This window comes from Protopterus annectens, chromosome 13.part0, assembly GCF_019279795.1.
Source record: "Protopterus annectens isolate FY-2018-M chromosome 13.part0, PAN1.0, whole genome shotgun sequence".
In the NCBI taxonomy this organism is placed as follows: Eukaryota; Metazoa; Chordata; order Ceratodontiformes; family Protopteridae; genus Protopterus; species Protopterus annectens.
The window spans coordinates 333,212,532-333,232,782 of NC_056747.1; the positions used below are offsets into that span (position 1 = coordinate 333,212,532).

Sequence of the window (20,251 nt, forward strand, 5' to 3'; positions counted from 1 at the left end):
CGAGGGACATGCTCAGAGGAATACTCTGGAGACGTTTCAGAGGAGACAATGCCGCTTGCAGGGGCTTTCTGGGGCTTTGGATCTCTATGCTTGGGGGAGTGGGTGAAGAAGAGACCAACACCGGTGCCTGTGAGGGAAGAGAAGATGGCTCCGAGAGCGGAGCTGTCTGGGATGACAGCACTCTCTCTCATTCAGCTCAAAGGCCCCCTCACTCCACACTGAAGAGACCCACCGCTCCAAAGATGCTGAGGATCGACTCCGAGGCGGAGCGGGTGGCTCCAAAGCTGAAGTAGGAACCGAGCTCAACCTCGCCGAGGCACCAAGGGGTAGAGTTGGCTAGGACAACTGTTCAGGCTGACTTCCCTCCCCGGATCCAATGGGTGAGCATTGGCTCCTAGACTCCTCGAGATCCGAACGACCCAAAGACATTAGAGCAGAAGCCAGAACTGATGATCCTGAAGGAGGTCCCAGTACTTGACAGTTCCACTGCTATCGGATCCATACTCTCAGGCTCCAAAACCACCACCGGGGTCGGAGGAGGAATCAAAATTGGTATCTTGGACGGTCTTGAGTCCTTTGGGGGTTGGGGATGATAAAATTTTGGACAGCACCGGAGTCTTAAGCAATCTCTTCACCACCTGCTCCACATAGTCATCAGATAAACTCTTGGAGGAATGGGAGGATAAGGAAGGAGATCTGTCCCTCTCCAAAATGGGCGATCTCAAGGTTGGAGATATCGGCTTCAAAACAGGAGGCCGTCTCTTAACTGGTAACTCTACCGGCTCTGAGAGTACTGATGGGGCCGAAGAGGTTGATTTTGTTTTGTCAGAACCAAGAGCCCTCTGTTCCAAAGCAGTAACTTTTTTAGGAGGCTCTGAATCTGGAGCCAAAGTAGCATGTCTTTTGGACCCTGTATGGGTATAATAAGAAGAAGGCTTGGAGCTTTGAGATCCCTCCAGAGATTCCTGGGAAGGACCTTTCAACAACCCCCCCGTCCATCATTTTATTTCTATGCTCTAGAAGGACCCTACTGCTGAACCCATGGCAAATTGTGCAAGGGTCTTGTAAGTGGATGGCACCCAGACAATGTACACAACTAGTGTGCCCATCTGTAATTGACATCTTTTGAGTGCATTGTTCGCACTTCTTAAAACCAGATTGCCTATGTTCGTTAGGCTGTTTCTCCTTTTCTTTCAACATATTCAAAAACAAAAGGTACAAAATATTAGCAGGAAAAAGCTGTCTGAATTTCTAAATATATACGTTAACTATAAACTGCTCCAAAGAGAAAGGCAGACTACTAACATACATGAAGTTGAAAGGCACACAGATTAATAACAGACTACTTTTTTTTAAACTGTAAGCAAGGAAAACCACTAGACAGTTTAACACTAAATACACAGCTCCAAAGAAACAGGAGCCTACTGCTATAAACACCACAACCAAAAAAGGTTTCAGCAGACGCTGCAAGAGAAAAAAATGTCCTAGAACGGTTCTAACTATTAAATGACACAGTAAAACCAGTACTAGAAAGCCACACAGAAATGATGGAGAATCCTCTAAAACGGAATCTCCAAGGGAAGGGAAGGCACAGGAAGGGAAGTGGCCCTCTAATTTAAATGGGCCGCCGAGAGCCCTCTAACTGAAATGTGTCTCTCACAGACACAAAGGGAAAAACAATGCACAGAAGCAAAGATGGGTTTTAACTAACTCTATCGCACAAAATAAGGCAGAAAACTGGGAAAAACTGCAGAAATAAGTGAAATAAAATCTTCTCAGCCAACGAGCCAGTTGGAAAACATCCCGGTCGCATGAGCAGCAAACGAGATCTGGGGATTTTACCAGATGCATCATGGGATAGGGGTTAGCCCCGAGCCAGTAGAAGCTGCTTTTGTATTCAGCTGAGTCGGAACCGATGCTCGGTTCCAAATCTAACTAGCAAGAATTACGGCGAGATTGGACAACATAACATCATATGTGTACTTGCTACTCTCATAACCTTCCAAATACTACTTCATCTCAAAATCTTCTCCATAACAAACCCAATTCTGTAATCACTTCTAGTATTATTTCTCCCTTAACTAATTTAACCTTACTACACATGTGCACAGTCACTCCAAATATAACATATACAGCTCTACTTAGTCTACCAAACCACTGTTACCCACACATAAAATAACCCAGGCTCTTATATAAACTGATTTCTTTCTTATTTCTCCTGAAGGGGAGCAAAGATCCAAAATCTTGACCCATATAATATCAGTATTAATAGTAGCATTTCATTTTCCCCACGTTATGCTTCTTTATGTTAAGCATCTGTCTGGTAAATTGTGGCAGTATTAAAATAACCTGTACAAAATAGATGCCCTCCTTCAGCTAAATAATTTCTACATTCTGGCAATAACTGAGAAACCAATAAAAGATGACACACCTGACCTAAGATAACCATTGTCTCACTATAATAAAAGCAGAATGGTTACCAGTACAGCAACATGCTAATTTTTTACTAGGATTCCTCATTTTCAAACTAATCAAGGGCTGAACTGAAAAACACTAAAATTTAAGTGACTGGGCTTCTTACAACATTTGTGGGTGATAAAACAACAGAACCTCCCAGTTCTCTACCTAAACTATTGAACCTTGTACCCAGAAGACAATTTATCCCCGCCAAAATCTCACCCTCGACGGGCTGAACTGAAAAACACTAAAATATAAGCGACTGGGCTTCCTATAACATTTGTGGGTGATAAAACAAAAAAAAACACCCAGTTCTACAGCAAAACTGTTAAACATTGCACCCAGAAGACAATCTATCCCAGCTAAAATCTCCCCCTCGATGGGCTGAACTGAAAAACACTAAAATATAAGCAACCGGGCTTCCTACAACATTTGTGGGTGATAAAACAACAAAACCTCCCAGTTCTGCACCTAAACTATGTATATGTAACTCTTTAATGTTTTTGTATTACATAATTATTTCTTTCAATCTTGGAAACCCACTGCAGAGTGACATCCGTACACCACCCTTTCTCATTAGGGCAAACTCTCCCCTACTTAACCACTGTGCTTCCCCCTATACTTATACTAACCTATCTGCCTCTTTAGTAAGTGTTTTAGCCCAGTACCTGCAATGCTCTCCTGCCTCACTCCCCTTTCTATACCTGCACTGTGAACACTTCTCATCTCTATCCCCTAAATCCTGTATTCTTTCTCCTATAGTACTTAGCCACCTTTACCTTGGTCCATCTACATAACTATAGGACAACCAAAAGTCTAGACAAAACCCAAAGTCATAGTTGCATGTAAGATATATCTTCTCCACCTTCAGTTTAGCCATAACTATGGTGTTTTTGTAGGAATTTCTTTAGCTTTCTGATTGTTTTTTTCTCTATTGCTTACTGTTTTCGAGCTCTGGCTCGGAGTAGCACACTCGCCCTTTTTTTCCTGCTCTACTTTCCCCTCCCTTCTTTCCCTCACTCCATTCTCCATTAGCAGACAGGCAGAGATTATTAAGTCCCCCCCACAGCGACATCTTTGAATCCCCTTTTACCCTCGTGTAACGAACGCCAACTCTGCTGCGTGTCCCTCCTGTAAGTGTCTCTTTGCCAATTACTGTTTTTATCCATCTGCTGACTAATGTTTGTATAAAGTACTATGTGGTAATAATATGCAAATGATTAAGTGTAAATGAATGCTATACTTTGCATTTACGTTGTTTTAGTATGTGAAACAGCACAGTGATTCTGTAAAATGGCACTCGTAACCTGTTACAGCGTTGTTTGGAGCTGTTGCAATTACATAGCTGGCCTAATGTGTTAGATTTACTTAAACTATGCAAACGAATTAAAAGAAGCCCAAAGGAAAGCTGTATTTTGCATTACATTGTTGGTATGTGAAGCATAGCATTGCGATGTCTGTAAAACCACATATGTAGCCTGCTATACTGTTGTTTTGAGTAATCACAATTAAATCGTTGGCCTAATTTTTTTAGTTTCAAAACGACCACAGGCCCGTACATTTAAGGTTTGTCCTCCCTGGCTAAGTTTTATGTATAAAGACATCCAAGGAAACACATTAGATAACCTGTTTTTCCACCTCAAATGGAATTTCTCATAACTGGAATTGTGTAAATCTATTTGTAAATGGTTTGAAACTGCTTGTAATTGTACCTGTTTCACGGTAGTTAGCATTTAATGCACTTGAAAGGATTGGGGATGCTCTACCTTATGCATAGAAAATGTTTTTTTATACAGTCTTTTTTTTCATATTAAGAAGCAAAATTGCAGTCAATAAGGATTATATATACTAGTAAGGCTAGGAATACTTTTCTATGATGAAAACTACTGTTCAGATGTGAACTACATAAGTGTTTGTTACTTAAGTCTGTTGCTATTGACTAGAAAAGAAAAATAAATTGCATGAACTGAAAAGACATGGATGTTTTGACACGGTGTAAATATTTCAAAGTGATATTGCAATAGTTTACACCATAGACATAAAAGGGCTACCTGCTCCTTTAGCATAGCCAGAGATGTCAATTATTATTTCTACATAAACCATACAGGGGACTTATCCTAACTTTTTACACTAGACATAGCTACCTGATGTTATCTGATATTACCACTACTAATACTTTGCGTTATCCACTCCATTTTTTCTTTAGTAAACCTTGCACCCAGAAGACAAATCTATCCCAGCTAAAATCTCACCCTCGATGGGCTGAACTGAAAAAGACTAAAATATAAGCGACCGGGCTTCCTACAACATTTGTTCCCAGTTCTGCACCTAAACTATGTATGTCTAACTCTTTAATGTTTTTGTATTACATAATTACTTCTTTCAGTCTTGGAAACCCACTGCAGAGTTACGGCCATACACCACCCCTTTCTCATTAGGGCAAACTCTCCCCTACTTAACCACTGTGCTTCCCCCTATACTTACAAACCTATCTGCCTCTCTAGTAAGTGTTTTAGCCCAGTACCTGCAATGCTCCCCTTTCTATATATGCACTGTGAACATTTCTCATCTCTACCCCTCTAAATACTGTATTCTTTCTCCTATAGTACTTAGCCATTTTTACCTTGGTCCATCTACATAATTATAGGATGACCAAAAGCCTAGACAAAACCCAAAGTCATAGTTGCATGTAGGATATTACATCTTCCTCATCCTCAGTTTAACTACAACTCTGGTGTTTGTGTAGGAATTTCTACAGCTTTCTGATTGTTTTTTCTCTGTTTTTGAGCTCCGGCTCTGCTCTGCCCCACTCCGTTTGCCCTCCGCTTTGCTCTGGGCTCACTCTGCTCCCCTTCCATACCCCCATTCCCACCCACCCCCATATCTCACTAGATTGATCTCCATCATCAACCCCACCATCTCTCACTCCAACATCCAACCAGCCCCCTCCACTACCAGTTACCTGAGAAACCCATCCTACAGACCACACCCACATACCTCCACAGTCATTATGGCCCCTCCAATCTACACATATCACCTAATTAGTATCATTTCCTACATAGTCCGCATTTCATTCTAGTCTTCCTAATATAAACCACATCAAACACCAGAAACCATCTACCTGCCTCAACTCACCTTAGGCACACAAACCCTTCCTATAAAACTAAAACATAGCTACTCAGATATCCCTTCGTCTCTACTAGCAACCAACATTATTACCTCCAACAGATTAAAACTACTACTGCCTACCCTCAGAATGAAATTCTGCCTAGTACTACACTACAACCCACCTCACATAGACAAAAGACTCACACTAAATCTTATCTAGTCCACACATTAATACAATGTGGAGATATTCATCCAAACCCAGGGCTGATCTGCACTCCTACATCTGCCAGTATCCAAGCTTACCAAGCATTTCACCATACCCATACACTCGCCTCTGGACAACATAATCACTCATCTCAAAATGCTCTTCACCTAATAACAATAAACACTCACAGCATTTGCAATAAAATCACTGAATTCTATGCCTAGATAACCACACACACCCCAAATATTAATGCAGTAACAGAAACTTGGCTAAAACTACACATAGCTGACACTGGAATTCTCCCTCCAGTTTACAATATAATTCGTTCAGACAGACTTCATTAAAAGGGTGGCGGTGTAGCATTGATCTACCAGAACCCACTACAAATAACCTGCATAAAACCCCTCCCCACCTTTGAAAAACTTGAGTTCCTACTTACCTCTCTTCACATAAATAGAAACAAAAAGTATGCATAGCAGTAATTTATATTCCCCCATGCCATAATATCCATATACTCAAATACTTCTTATCTTGGACAAATCAGAGTACACTCCATGCAACTATAATTCTAGGAGACACCAACATTAATTGGTTAAACTTAGACACCCCCTCACCAGCAAACACCATTAACCTTCATGGTTTTACTCAACTCATCAGCACTCCTACTCATGGTCTATCAACAGACCATGAATCAACCCTAGACTGGATACTAGTAACCCATCCCCAGAACTACACAAACAGGCCCCTTACCAAATATACTAAGTGACCACCTCCTAGTATATACTTATAGGACCCACCCTCATACAATCAAAACACACTCATATAAAACATCAATGAACCTTGCCCACTTTGATCTAAATATGTTTATAAGTATCCTAAGCTGCCAAAATTGGAACCCATTAAAAATACTCCCCTTAGATGAAGCCGTTAACTATTTCAACAAACTCTGTCTAGATACTCTCAATAGCCTAGCTCCAATACATACTAAAAGAACCAAAACTAACAATGCCCCTTGGTTAACAAAACAAACTAAACAAAATATCGTTCTTAGAAACAAAGCATGGAAAGCATGGCTGAAAGATAGAACAAAACAAAATGAATTACAAACAACTCCATAAGAATTCAAAAAAGCTTGTGATACAGAATTGAAAAAAGATTATCTTTCCATTAAACTATCTACCTCATACAACAATCCCAAAAACGTCTGGAAATCTTGTCTCCTCTCTTCTTAACCCATGCGCTATCCAAAACCCATCTCCAGCACCTGAAAAAACACCACAACAAATCTCCCAAGATTTTAACAACCATTTCATTTCTACCATTCAAAAACTCCTCTCAAAGATTGCCCATGTAGCCCAACCTCACACCTATCCCCAACCTACGGAACATACCCTCTCCCCTGCAGACTACACTAATACTCAACCAGCCAACTCCTTCACTATCCAACCTGTACCCACCTCCCTAATCCTGAAACTCAATGACTCAAACCGTGCTCACTATCTGCAGATAATCTTCTCCCAGAATATCTGCAACTGGCAGCTACCGCAATTAGCATATCCAGTTACAATGCTCATAAATCACTCTCTCTCTGAATCCTATGTTCCTCTTCTATGGAAGAAATCTATCATTACCCCACTACACAAAGGGGGAATTTCTTATGATCTTTCCAACTACTGCCCAATCTCCATACTCTCTCCCCACTATCACAAATCCTGGAAAATGTGTTCACACACAACTACTTAACCACCTGTCATGTAATGCTCTTCTATCCCCCACCCAACACAGTTTCCATCCAGGGCATAGCACTATCACTGCTCTTCTCTCTTTCACTGACACCATCAACAAAGCCTTAGATGCAGGGCATCCTACCTCTGTAATCCTACTGGATCTATTTAAGGCTTTCGATACAGTCTCTCATACTAAGCTACTAATTCAGCTATCAAGACCAGGCTGCTCCCCAAGGTCCCTAAACTGGTTCTCGTCTTATTTACAGAACAGAGAACAAGCAGTAAAGTGGCTAAATGTACAATCTGACTACCAACCTAACAATATAGGAGTACCACAAGGATCCATTCTAGGTGCACTAACGCTCAACATTTTCATCAGTGACCTGCATAAAGCTACCGTAATCCAGACTCTCATCCAATATGCCGATGATCCAGCTGTGATATCCACCTCCAAAAACTTCTCAGATCTCCTCACAGGTACACAACAGGCCCATACCTCTATTGAATCATGGCTTATTAACGCACAACTTATGCTAAACCCCAAAAAAACAAAACTTTTACTTTTCTCAACAAAATCACCTGACACTGACTTCAAAATCCTTGCTAAAGACGGCACAGAAATAGAACTAGTTAATACAGCCAAACTACTAGGTATAACAATAGATAACAAACTCACTTCTGAACCTCATATCCTGAATGCAATAAAGAAAACTCATTTCAGACTAGGCAAACTATATTGCCACAAGCTCTACATGGATAAATATACCAAAATAAAACTAGCTAATACCTTACTCATCCCTTCCCTTCTTTATGGTAGTGCCATTTTTACCAACCTTCATACAACCCTTAGTAATAAACTACAATTCTGCTACAATAAAATTGTCAAATTCTCCTCCGTAAAGCCACACTGTTCTCATCACTGTCAAGCAATAACTGAACTAAAATGGCTAGAATTTTCCCACCATCTAAAATACACCCAACTAACCTTAGCCCACAAACTAATTACTAAACCTAATGAATGCCCAGCCCTCAACACAATCCTACAAACTTGCACCCCTACAAGAACTCTAAGATCTTCCTATAAACTCTTGCTTATGGTAACAAAACCCAGCAAAAGAGCTGGACAATGTCTCTTCTCCCACACTATTGCCAAACTATGGAATAACCTACCATCTGAAATAACCCTAACTGACCACCCAAAAACCTTTAAAATGGCTCTAAAAACACATTATCTAAACAATCCATCCTGCACCTGCCTCAGAAGCAAACCTCCTTAAAAAAGCACATCTCACAAAATACTGGGTTGCATATCTTTGTAAAACCAACTATTGGCAACCCACTATACAGTATACTATACTCCTTACATAAGAAAGTACTGTTTCAAAACCCATGCTTTTCTACTGTAGAATAATGTAAATTCCTGCAAATTGCATTTTGAGATATGTTTTCTTGTATAGAATAATGTAAATCCTGTAAATTGTATTTTTACATACGCTTACTTCTGTGTCTTTAAGATGTAATTACATTTTAATCTTTGTTATCACTGAAATGCTTTGTGGAGCTTTTCTCCCCGGGCCACCACTGAAAATGGGTCTCGCACCCAGTGGACTTTCCTGGTCAGCAAATATTAATAAATAAATAAAATATGTTTTCATACTTATTACTTGGCTACTACAAGTTCCACATACACGTTTGATCTATCTCTGTTACTGGGCCAGCTATTCAGATCTTACATATCAGTCTTTACTCCATATCTTGTAGCTTTTCTTAGCATGCTCCTGATCTGTGTAAATCCTTACCAACCCAGTTGAATGAAACTTGATCATACACATAATTCAGGACCTCCTACTGTCATTAGGGAACATATCCTGAATCTTCTATTTCTAAGGCCAAGAATACTGCATTGATGGGCCCAGACAGTATACCAGGCTGCTTTCTAAACAGTATGAAATGCAACCTATCAGGTAGTCTGGAATCACTACTTAACCATAGCCTCCAAAAAGACTTTGTGCCTCAAAAATGAAGAATCACAACTGTTATCCCTCTGCACAAAAGCAGGCCATCTATAAACCCAGAAACTACAGACTCACAAGTCTTACTAGTCTCATTTGCAAAGCCATGGAAAGAATTTATCATGGACATGATCAGTAATGACATAGGAAATCTCCAGGCACTGGAACCAACCCAGTCTGGTTTTGTCAAGGGCAGATTATGCCTACTTAGCTTGGTAACATTCTTTGAGAAGGTCACCAAAGCAATGGACAAGGGCAAAATGGGTCAAACTGCCTGCTGGAATTGAGCAATTTGTGTAATGTTGGATTGATCCGCGGTGGTGCAGCGGTAGCATTGTTGCCTCACAGCAAGAGGTTCTGCCATTCGATTCTCAGCTGGAGTGCGGGGAGTGCCTTCTGTGTGGAGTCTGCATGTCTTCTTCGCGTTTGGGTGGGCGTTCGAAAGACATGTGTAAATGGGCGTGCCTTCATTGAAGGTTGAACGTCGAGCTGGCACCTCAGCATTCATGAAAAATCTACTACCAATCATTAGCGGACTGGAGTTCCGCTGTGGCGACCCCCTAACCAGGAAAAGCCGAAAGACCAACAACAACATGTAATGTTGGATGGATGACACAAATATCCACCTCTTCTGTCTCTGATTCACTGGTATACTCCCAGTCAGAGCCAGATCATTGTCAAATGGGGCCCTAGGATTTGTAATGGATCAGGCCCCCCCCAAGCCATTCCAGTGCCCCATTACTTGGCTGTTTCTCCCAGTTACCATAAACACCATTCAAACCTGTGCATACTATTTTCTTCTTTACTTCTGCAATAATTAGAGATATTTAAAACTTTTATTTCAAATGTTATAGCACAATCACTGATAGCCATTTGCTAAATGGTTACAAAGACATGCATCTGGAGCATTTCTCCCCGGGCCTCCACTGAAAAGTGGCTCCGTTCCAAGTTGGACTTTCCCAGTTAAATGTTAAATAAAATAAATAAATAAAGCAAAGTCTCTTGTGAAAATAGACTTGGAATGAACAGTAAGCTACTCTGCCCTTAAAACTCGCATTAATTGAAACAGCATTGAAATCCACAATCAAAGAAAATGCATCTAGCCAATGGCAAATTAAGTTTACTTTCAGGCTGTTTTCAAACCATAGGCCCATTGCACACATTTTTAGGATTATGCATACATGCATGTGTTCTTTGATGCACCATCCTGAGTGTATTAAATTATATTCCTTGTATAATACAGCACCACTTGTTAAGAGTGTATTTTAAATTAGTAGTTTTGAACATTTTTCTAGTAGGCAGTGAAACAAAACACATGAACCAATAATGACAAAACTACCCATTACAGAACATTTCAACCACAAAGGGCCCCTCAAACTTCTGTCATTACAATCCATCAATATCAATCAATATCTGGAAAAGGAAAAGTCATCTGAATAATTCTGCATTAAGGAGCTCTGTAATTAATGAAGAGGCTGCTGCTGGCAAACAACTTTACAGTTCAGTGTTTCATGTACAAATTCAGTGCCTACTGCCCCTAAAGAATAAATTCCCATGCTACATAAAATGGTAAGCTAGTAGTATTGCAGTAGGGAATGTCTGTCAAACTGGCAACAGGTTCATAGTTACTAGGCATCTCATTCAAAGGAGGACACACTCATGAGTGCAGTACCCCATCCCCTTAAAGAGCACTGCAGTAACAGCACTCCATCTACATGGTTTGAGAGTAGAATCCACAGCCTTTTGCACCAAAGCCAAGTATGCTAGCTATTGTGCTACTAACACTGCTTTCAAAATATATAGCACAAGCACTGAAGATAGCTATTTGCTAAACAAAATAGTTAACACTGAAAACAGACTTAGCATGAGCAACAGTAAACCTCTCTTCCCTTAAAACTCAACATTTCTTGAAAATGCACAGAAACTTGACATTCTTTTAAAAATGCACAGAAACTCAACAGTCCTTCAAAATACACCACCTAATGACAGTTTGGTAGATGGAGTAGAGGATTCAGGCTGTAGTGTCCTGTATTCAAGGTATAGGGTTTGAGCCTGAATAAGGTAACGAACTTGCCATCCCTAAGTGGGGCATTTCACACACACATTTGGAACGGTAGTTCTCTCATCAGAACTGTTCTCAGTGTCGTTCATCTCCATAATAAAAATCCAAATCGTAATGGCAAGTCTCTTGTCTCTTAAAAATCCTGCTGTCTTCTCAGATGTTTAAAATGTGTGACTAGCTTTAGTACAATGTACGCAGAGTCCATTCTTAAAGAAGATATGTAAGTTTTGTGGCCCCCTGGCCAGTCACCCCCCCCCAAGCCAGCGGGCCCTAGGTGACTGCCTAGGTTGCCTAGTGCTGGATCTGGCTCTGCTCCTAGTCATTTCTTAAAGACCATTAATTAGTTTCTTACTGCCTCTTTATTCCTACAGTAGACCTGACTCAACTTCTCAAGCTTTGTCTCCAAATTATGTAATAATATATTGCAAAGAAGCATCGCAAAGCATGTTATTTGGAACTCACACCTCAGAAAGACTTCCCCCTGAAATTGGACATTCATCTGTTTTAAACCAAGTATGACCTCTTTTCAACCCCCAGTAATGTGCTGGTAATCCTCTACTGAAACTACAACAGGAATTCCTGACAATCTGTTCACCTCTATTTGTTATGCATCATTGCATTCAAGGTTTGATCATAGTTGTCATTTAACTATATTATTCTAAAGCATGGGCTCCTTATTTACTGGATAAGATGAAAAGCCGTCAAGTAATGAAGCAAGTTCTTATTAGTTAATTATATTTTATATTTGTTTTTTTGACTGGATCTGTTATAAATGTTTTTGCCCAGTTGGACCACCCTAATAAATAAATGCAAACAAACAAGTAAATAAATATTTTTTACTACCTACCACTATATCTATCTGCCTGTCTTCTCCACCCAGTGCCATTTAATGGCATTATTAACTTTATTTATTTTCAAACTGTGATTTCAGCGATGCTGCACTGTATGAAACATGGTGAAGACCATCTGTGGCATAAAGTGTTTCCTTACCCCATGTCACCCACAAAACCTAACCTTTCCATCTCAGTCCATCCCTTGAGTCAGGAACTGAATGCCCATGTCTGTTCTTCCTGAATGTACTTGCAGCGGGTACCAGTAATACTTCACTCTGCATCGTCCATCTTTCTTGCATCAAATCAGTTGTGCCCACGTGTATCTTCTGTTGCCCCATTGTCTTCTCAGGACTTGCCATCCCTCTTCTTGTCTGCTTGTAGCTGATTTCCTGAAACATGGAACACTTAACTATTTCTGAAAGAATCACTTCCCCATCTAACTCTCCAGTTTCTACATACTTCTCTCACATGTATTGTAATCACAGTACTAGTTCACATCTGTCGTATCACCCACCTCAACACTTCAACTCACATTTGCTTACTTAACTAAAGCTGCTTGCTTAGCTTCCTATTCTAGTGTATAAATTCTTAACATGTCTCAGAACACTTTAAAATTTATACTTTTACACTGAAGTTATTTTTACCACCTTAGAAAAATCTGTATAATATGTTTTACTAAAAAGTTAAACACCAGTAATTTAAACCTATTCCTTCTTTAGTGATGACAGTACTTCAATATGTTATATCTTTTCATATTTCTAAATGTCTAAGTAGCATAAGTACTACAGTACAATTTGTCAGTGCTATAAACTGTAATTCATAATTAAAAATAATGTTTCTGACTTAGATTCAAGTGGATGAAACTATCTGATATACAGAAATAAATACACACTACATATCTATAAACAGTATTCAAGTAACTATATTTTAAAGAATTCCAATATAAACATAATGTGGTATTTTTAAAAGTGGCCAGATGTTGATATCAGAATTAATATTCTATCTGTCTATTCATCAAGCATCCTTTGATATTGTCAATAAATACTTATTAGAGTAAAGAATAGATTTTTTTTACTTTTTTAGTGTAAACAATATAATATTGTCATAATTTAGATAGAATGAAAGAATTCATAATGGCATGTATCAGTTGTCAGACAAAAAAGCTAACGACTCCGCAACAACCTAGTGACTGCAAGAAAAACTCAGTGAAGATAATCCTCCTTAGGAGATAAAACTGCCTTTTGCAGAAACCGTTTTAAGTATTACTGTTTTCACAGGATGTAAAACCTGCAGATAGTAATGTCTAACACAGGACTCTGTATAAATCATCAGAGCTGGAGAACACATTCTAGCTGAATGTCAGTTACAAACCAAAAAGAATAACCTATCAAATGCAGACACAACGTAACAGCACCCGATTGTTGCATAAAGAGTGCTATGTATTAAAACTGTGTGTGTGTGTCTAGAATACAGAATGTTTTTTTATGTATTATAAGTCACAATTTCAGTATAAGAATAGTAGCATGAGCCTGTTGTATCTAGTGGGTTACTGCTGTTCCCTTCTTTTATTTACAGACAGCTATGCTTCAGCTAGCTAAGCAAAATGTGTTGGACCATCCAGGAGAGGAAGGGCATCAAGAGGCGGTACAAGAACTGAAACACAAGTATGTATTCAGACATATTTGCAGAATTATCACTTGTGACGCAGGCAAATTACATTCATATAAAAATAATCAAACTATATTAACATAATAAATTATACTTCACATATATTGCTATATATCACACAACCTAAGCAGTATTACATAAATTATTCAATTCTTGCTTTTTAACCCGCGGTGGTGGTGCTGCGGTAGCATTGTCGCCTCACAGTAAGACGCTGTCCGGTTCGATTCTCAGCTAGAGCGTCTTCATGCGTGGAGACATGTGTGAATGGGCGTACCTTCATTGAAGGTTGTGCGTCAGGCCTGGCAAGCCGGTACGTAAAAATCAACTGCCAATCATTAGCGGACCGGAGTTCTGCTGTGACGACCCCTAACCGGGAAAAGCCGAAAGACACAAACAATTCAATTCTTGCCTTTTCTTAAACAAGAAACATCTTCATTAAACCACCACTTACTACATAGGCAGTCATACATTTACAGTACAAGTGTACACACCCCTGTTAAAATGCCAGGTTTTTGTGGTATAAAAAAATGTGACCACAATAAATAATTTCAAAACTTTTACCTTTAATGTGACCTATAACCTGTACAATTCAACTGAAAAACAAACAAATCTGTTAGGAGAAAAATATAAAAAATAAAAATATATACCATAAACTGGTTGCATAAGTGTGCACACCCTTAGAGTAATACTTTTCTGAAGCATCTTTTGATTTAATTATAACATTCAGTCTTCTTGGGTACACACACCTGCCATCAATTAAAGTGACTTTGATTAACCCCAAATAAAGTTCTGCTGCCCTAGTAGGATTTTCTTGACATTTACTCAGTTGCCTGGTACAGCAAAGGCCATGGTTCACAGAGAGGTTACAAAGCATCAAAGGGATCTCATTGTTGAAAGGTATCAGTCAGGAGAAGGGTACAAAATAATTTCCACAGCACTGGATATATTATGGAACACAGTCATCAAAAAGTGGAGAAAATATGGGACAACATTGACGTTGCAAAGAACTGGACGTCCCTGCAAAGTTGATGAAAAGACAAGATAAAAACTGGTTAGGGAGGCTGCCAAACCTACAGCAAAACTGAAGGAGTTGCAGGAATTTCTGGCAAGTACTGGTTATGAACTACATGTGGCAACAATCTCCCCTACTCTCCATATGTCTGGACTATGGGGTAGGGTTGCAAGGCAGAAACATTTTCTTATACAGAAAAAACATCCAGGCCTGGCTAAAATTTGCAAAACAATACATCAGGTCTCCCAAAAGCATGTGGGAAAATGTGTTATGGTCTGAGACGAAGGTTGAACATTTTGGCCACAATTCCAAAAGGTAAGTTTGGCGCAAAAACAACAGTTCGCATCACCAAAAGAATGCCATCCCTATAGTGAAGCATGGTGGTGGCAGTATCAAGCTTTGGGGTTGCTTTTCTTCAGCTGGGACTGGGGCTTTAGTCAAAGTGGAGGAATTATGAACAGTTCCAAATATCAGTCACTTTTGGCCCCAAACCTTCAGGCATCTGCTAGAAAGCTGAAGATGAAGAGGAATTTCACCTTTCAACATGACAATAACCCCAAGCATACATCCAAATCAACAAAAGAATGGCTTCACCAGAAGAAAATTAAAGTTTTGGATTGGTCCAGCCAGAGCCCAGACCTAAATACAATAGAAAATCTGTGGGGTGACCTGAAGAGGGGTGTGCACAAAGAGATGCCCTTGCAATCTGACAGATTTGGAGTGCTTTTGCAAGGAAGAGTGGGCAAATATTCCCAAGTCATGATGTGCCATGCTGATAAACTGCTACCCAAGAAGACTTAATGCTGTAATTAAATCAAAAGACTTAATGCTGTAATTAAATCAAAAGGTGCTTCAACAAAGTATTAGTTTAAGGTTGTGCACATTTATGCAACCAGCTTATTGTATTTTTTTTTTATTTTTTTATATTTTTTCTCCTAACAGATTTGTTTGTTTTTCAATTGAATTGTTTAGGTTATAGGTCACATTAAAGGTGGGAAAGTTTTGAAATGATTTATTGTGGTCTCATTTTTTTTATATCACAAAAACCTGGCATTTTAACAGGGGTGTGTACACTTTTTATATCCAGTGTATGTAAATGAAAATAAACCACACACACATACAATCCTAGTCGCAAGCATTTTACATCACAAGTCATGCTGACACACTCCCAGTTGCAAACATTATACATCACTGATAATCTAACCAGTCTTTCTCACTCAAACATTACATAGCTCATTTAAGTCCTGCTGCCTTTTAGGCTTCATTCCTGCCTTGTATACATTGTTAACACAACTCCCATTTGTTCATATGTAATTTGCTCCTACTCTTTTCTAAAGATCTCAATTCCAATTGTTTTATTTCTACTTCCAGTATAGTTGGTTTAGATTTTGATACAGTGCAGTCATCTTTGTACTAGACCTTATAATCAGAAAATTATTAATTAAAAATTAAATTAAAGGGTATTTAAAGTCTGAACATTGGTTGGTAGAATTTAAGCTTCTGCACTGGACAGATAAATGTATGAATGTTAACAGGGAAGATAATGAAGCTCTCTCTTCTGAAATGCTGCGTGTTCGAGTCAGGGGAGGTAAGTGCCTCCCATTTATAGTTCCACTAACCCCTGTTGGCTATCACTTTTGAAAAGTTGGACCATAGCTCTCAACTTCTTTGCTCAAGAATCAGGGACAAAACTGAAAATAATTGAGGACAAAGGCCCAATATTGTGGCAATTGTTAAATATTACTGTAATTCGCTTGAAAGTTAATAGAACACCAGGTTTTTGCATCAGCATGCATTTTCTAAATAAAAAAGGTATATGAAACCCTAATGACTGGTATTATAGGCTGACTGCAATCCCGGGTAAGGTAATGTATCAGAAACTCAAAAAAGTTTTACAAGAGACAGGGTGAAAATGTAAGGCAAAGTCAGAAACAGTTGAGAGTTATGAGTTGGACCACTGCTTAAGTGACAAGCATTCAACTGTGACCAGTAAGGTTGAGATATCAGGGAGTGTGGTTTTAAGGGAGAGTATACATTGTAGCTGCTAGATAATTATGCATTAGTCAATGCCTTTACATTTGAAACAGCAATTGTGACTGATCTATTCACTCGAATGGGGAAGAAAAAAGTGGATAAGAACCTAACATGGCCTTTAGATAGTATTTGTTAAGCAAACTAGATTACTTATAGAGACAGAATAATCTTATAAATAATGTTGGTAAGCAATTAAAAGAAAAAGTATCACATGAAAGATGTGCTTTGATGCTGTTCATTTCTGCAGCTTGTCAGCGGGCACTTTTCAAATTGATGAGAGTTTTTTTCACTCTGCAATACAACCTAGGCTGTGATTTTACTAGACCAGGCTAGACAAGCCCCTAAGTGTATGCCTTACCAACCTCAGTTAGCGCTATGGTTGCCTGGTCTTGAGAGTGCATTTTACAAAAACACATTTCTGTAATTTAGCCATTAACATATTTAAGTGTCAGAAGCTCATGGTTTGTAGGTTCTATGGTCATACTGGAATGTGGGCTTGTAAAAATAAAAGTGCCATACAGTTAAGTACAGTATTACTAGGAGATATAATTCTGAACGGTGATGTCCTTCAGTTAGAAACATAGTCATTGTCCTCTTTGCTAAGCTTTGGACTTATATGATAGCAGATGGTAAGAAATCCCATATTAGAAACAATGCCATTCTTTACTTGACATCCTAATAAGGATTTCCCATCCAATAAAAACAGGTGAAACAGCTATGCAAGACTGTTCGGTTGATAATTTCATGCTGGAGGTAAGAAAGATAGGAAGAATGGAAATAAGGGAGGTACATGGAGATATAGGGTAGAAAGAATTAGGGTGGCTTTGAAGTAACTGCTACCTCTCTTCCAGCCGCTTTGTTAGTATATCTAAGGCACAGTGTGGACATATCGCTAATATGTGCCTGGCTGCATTACTAGCTATTTAGTATATGATTCTGGCAGATGATTAAGGAATGTCTAATCCAGATAGCCCGATAACAAACGTAGAAAGCCTTAAAAAAAAAAAAAAGTCATGTGCAAACTAAGCTCCTCATAGTGCATGTGAATACATTAATGAACATTCTTCTGGTTGAAAGGGGAGGGGGTTCTGTATCTAGCCACCTAGCTGCATTTGAAACTGAGAAGGTACAGCAAGACATGGACTGCTTCTAAAAACCAATATGATGGCTATAAGACATTAGGAAGCTGTAGACAAGAGTCAGTATCAAACTCCAGTTCACAGCAACTGCCATGTTCCACTTACAACACTTGTCTAATATACCATCTGTATTAACTGGACGGAAGTTGCTATGCTGCACTGTTGTTAATCTTCTCATAACATATCTGCCTGGAAGTATTTAGCCGGGAATAGCAAGTGGCAGGGTGGATGCATTTGCAGAAGCTTCCACTCCAGGTACAGTCCTCTGAAAAGTCAAACAGAAAGAGGCATACCTCTCAAATTTCCAGATTTTTGCCTCCTATTTTTGGTGTATTTCTCATAAAATTTGTGGTTTTCTGACAAATCGCTGAGTACCAAAGTCACTAAATAATGGCATACAGTTGAGTTTCAGACTTCATATCCTTCAGAAAAATGCACACTGCCACAAATCCTGTTATTTTACTAACTTTCTAAGTTTATAAGGGTAATATTTAAATTCTGTCCCTATTTGTGGGTCTTTGTCCCCCTATTATTTTAGGTTTTGTCTGAATTTCTTGAGCTAAGAGGTTGACAGGTATGGAAAGGGTCTTAAAAAACAAGAATGAGTATTAAAGAAAATCTAAGAACAATTTCAGAAAAAGTCTTATCTGTAACTGGAGAATGGAAGAAAAGAGAGTGACTAGAGTCTTGTACTGAGGTTCTAAATAATTTGACATATGGTGATCTGCTCTTCTGCCTCTCTTTTTTTCCCTATGTCATACGAACACGGTATAAATTAAACTCTTTGTGGTGGTCTTTCCCACTGAGGCCCCTTCACGGCTGCCTGACAGGGACACTAATGCAAACTTTCAGAAGCAGGTCATGTCCTGACATGGAACAAAAGTGGCTGAAACTTGTACTGCTTGGCCTAATACACACCATATGTGTTTATTTATAATTCCTGTCTGCTTTCCCCCTCCAGGATAATGCAAACCATTGAAGCAATCACTGAAATTCTGCAGGACTTCAAGTACGACTCCGAAGAGTCTGAGTGACTGCTGCTTACCCCGTAGGAATTTGAAGGCAGATGGAAATGTTCGAGTAAAGTTTACATTTCTACGAATGTTTAGAAATTTATTTTTATAATGTATTCCTGATGTGATTTTCTCTTTTGTTGACATCTGCAGCATGTAGTATTAGTTTTAGTTTAGTGACTGATGGGAACAAATCCTCATGCTGAATTCCACTCAACGGTTAGTAGGGCCTGAGGGATCAGTCCTGCACTTACAGCCAAGTGTTTTGGATGGTCTAACTGAAAGGAAGAAACTTTTTTTACCCTTCAAAGCGAAGGTAGAATACACTATCAATATACAATGCCACTTTATGTACAAAAGATTAAAGAATATTACAAAATGCTGCTTATTTATGTCTGGCAATATCATGTGTTTATTTCTTTTTTCTGGCTAGTTACTGGCAGAAAAAACAATCTTAACACTGTAGCAAACCTCTCAACTGTTCCTGTTTTGGAGGAATGTTCCCATTTTCAGGCTTAATTTACTCCTTCATACAGTTTTATGAATTTCCTTATCACATGCAGTTTCTGAAGCTGTCTAGCACACAGAAAACCACACTACATGACCAAACATACTAGCGGCAACAATAACATAAAGAGGACACACATCTTACATATCCATGTTTTAAGTAAAAATACATGACTTTGTATAGTAGACTTGTAATACACTTCATTAAAGTGCACATATTTTAAACTAAGTTTTTGTTAATGTGCTTGTATTTTTCTGTCATTCTTGTTATGCTATTTTTTTAAAACATGTTTCTAAGTAGAATCCCTCATTCCTATTGGAAGCAGAAAGAGGTATGTGCTATTTGGTATTCAGGTTTTACTCTAATCAGATGTCCACATTTTTTGGGGGGGGATTTTCCTATTTTTAAATGGTAAATGTTCCTATTTTCAATGTCTGCATGTAGACAAGTATGCCCTGCAGAAGTACTTTTTA

At 38.9% G+C, this 20,251-nt stretch overlaps 1 protein-coding gene across 1 annotated transcript in view; it reads left to right on the forward strand.

Moving 5' to 3' along the window:
• Positions 1 to 20,006, forward strand: part of REX1BD (required for excision 1-B domain containing) — a 156,289-nt gene extending 136,283 nt beyond the window's left edge. The window contains exons 4-5 of the mRNA XM_044053950.1: positions 13,980 to 14,068; positions 19,219 to 20,006. Of these exons, the coding sequence (XP_043909885.1) occupies positions 13,980 to 14,068; positions 19,219 to 19,291 (162 nt within the window). The 3' untranslated portion in view covers positions 19,292 to 20,006. The remainder of the gene's footprint in view (positions 1 to 13,979; positions 14,069 to 19,218) is intronic.
• The last annotated feature ends 245 nt before the right edge of the window (positions 20,007 to 20,251 follow it).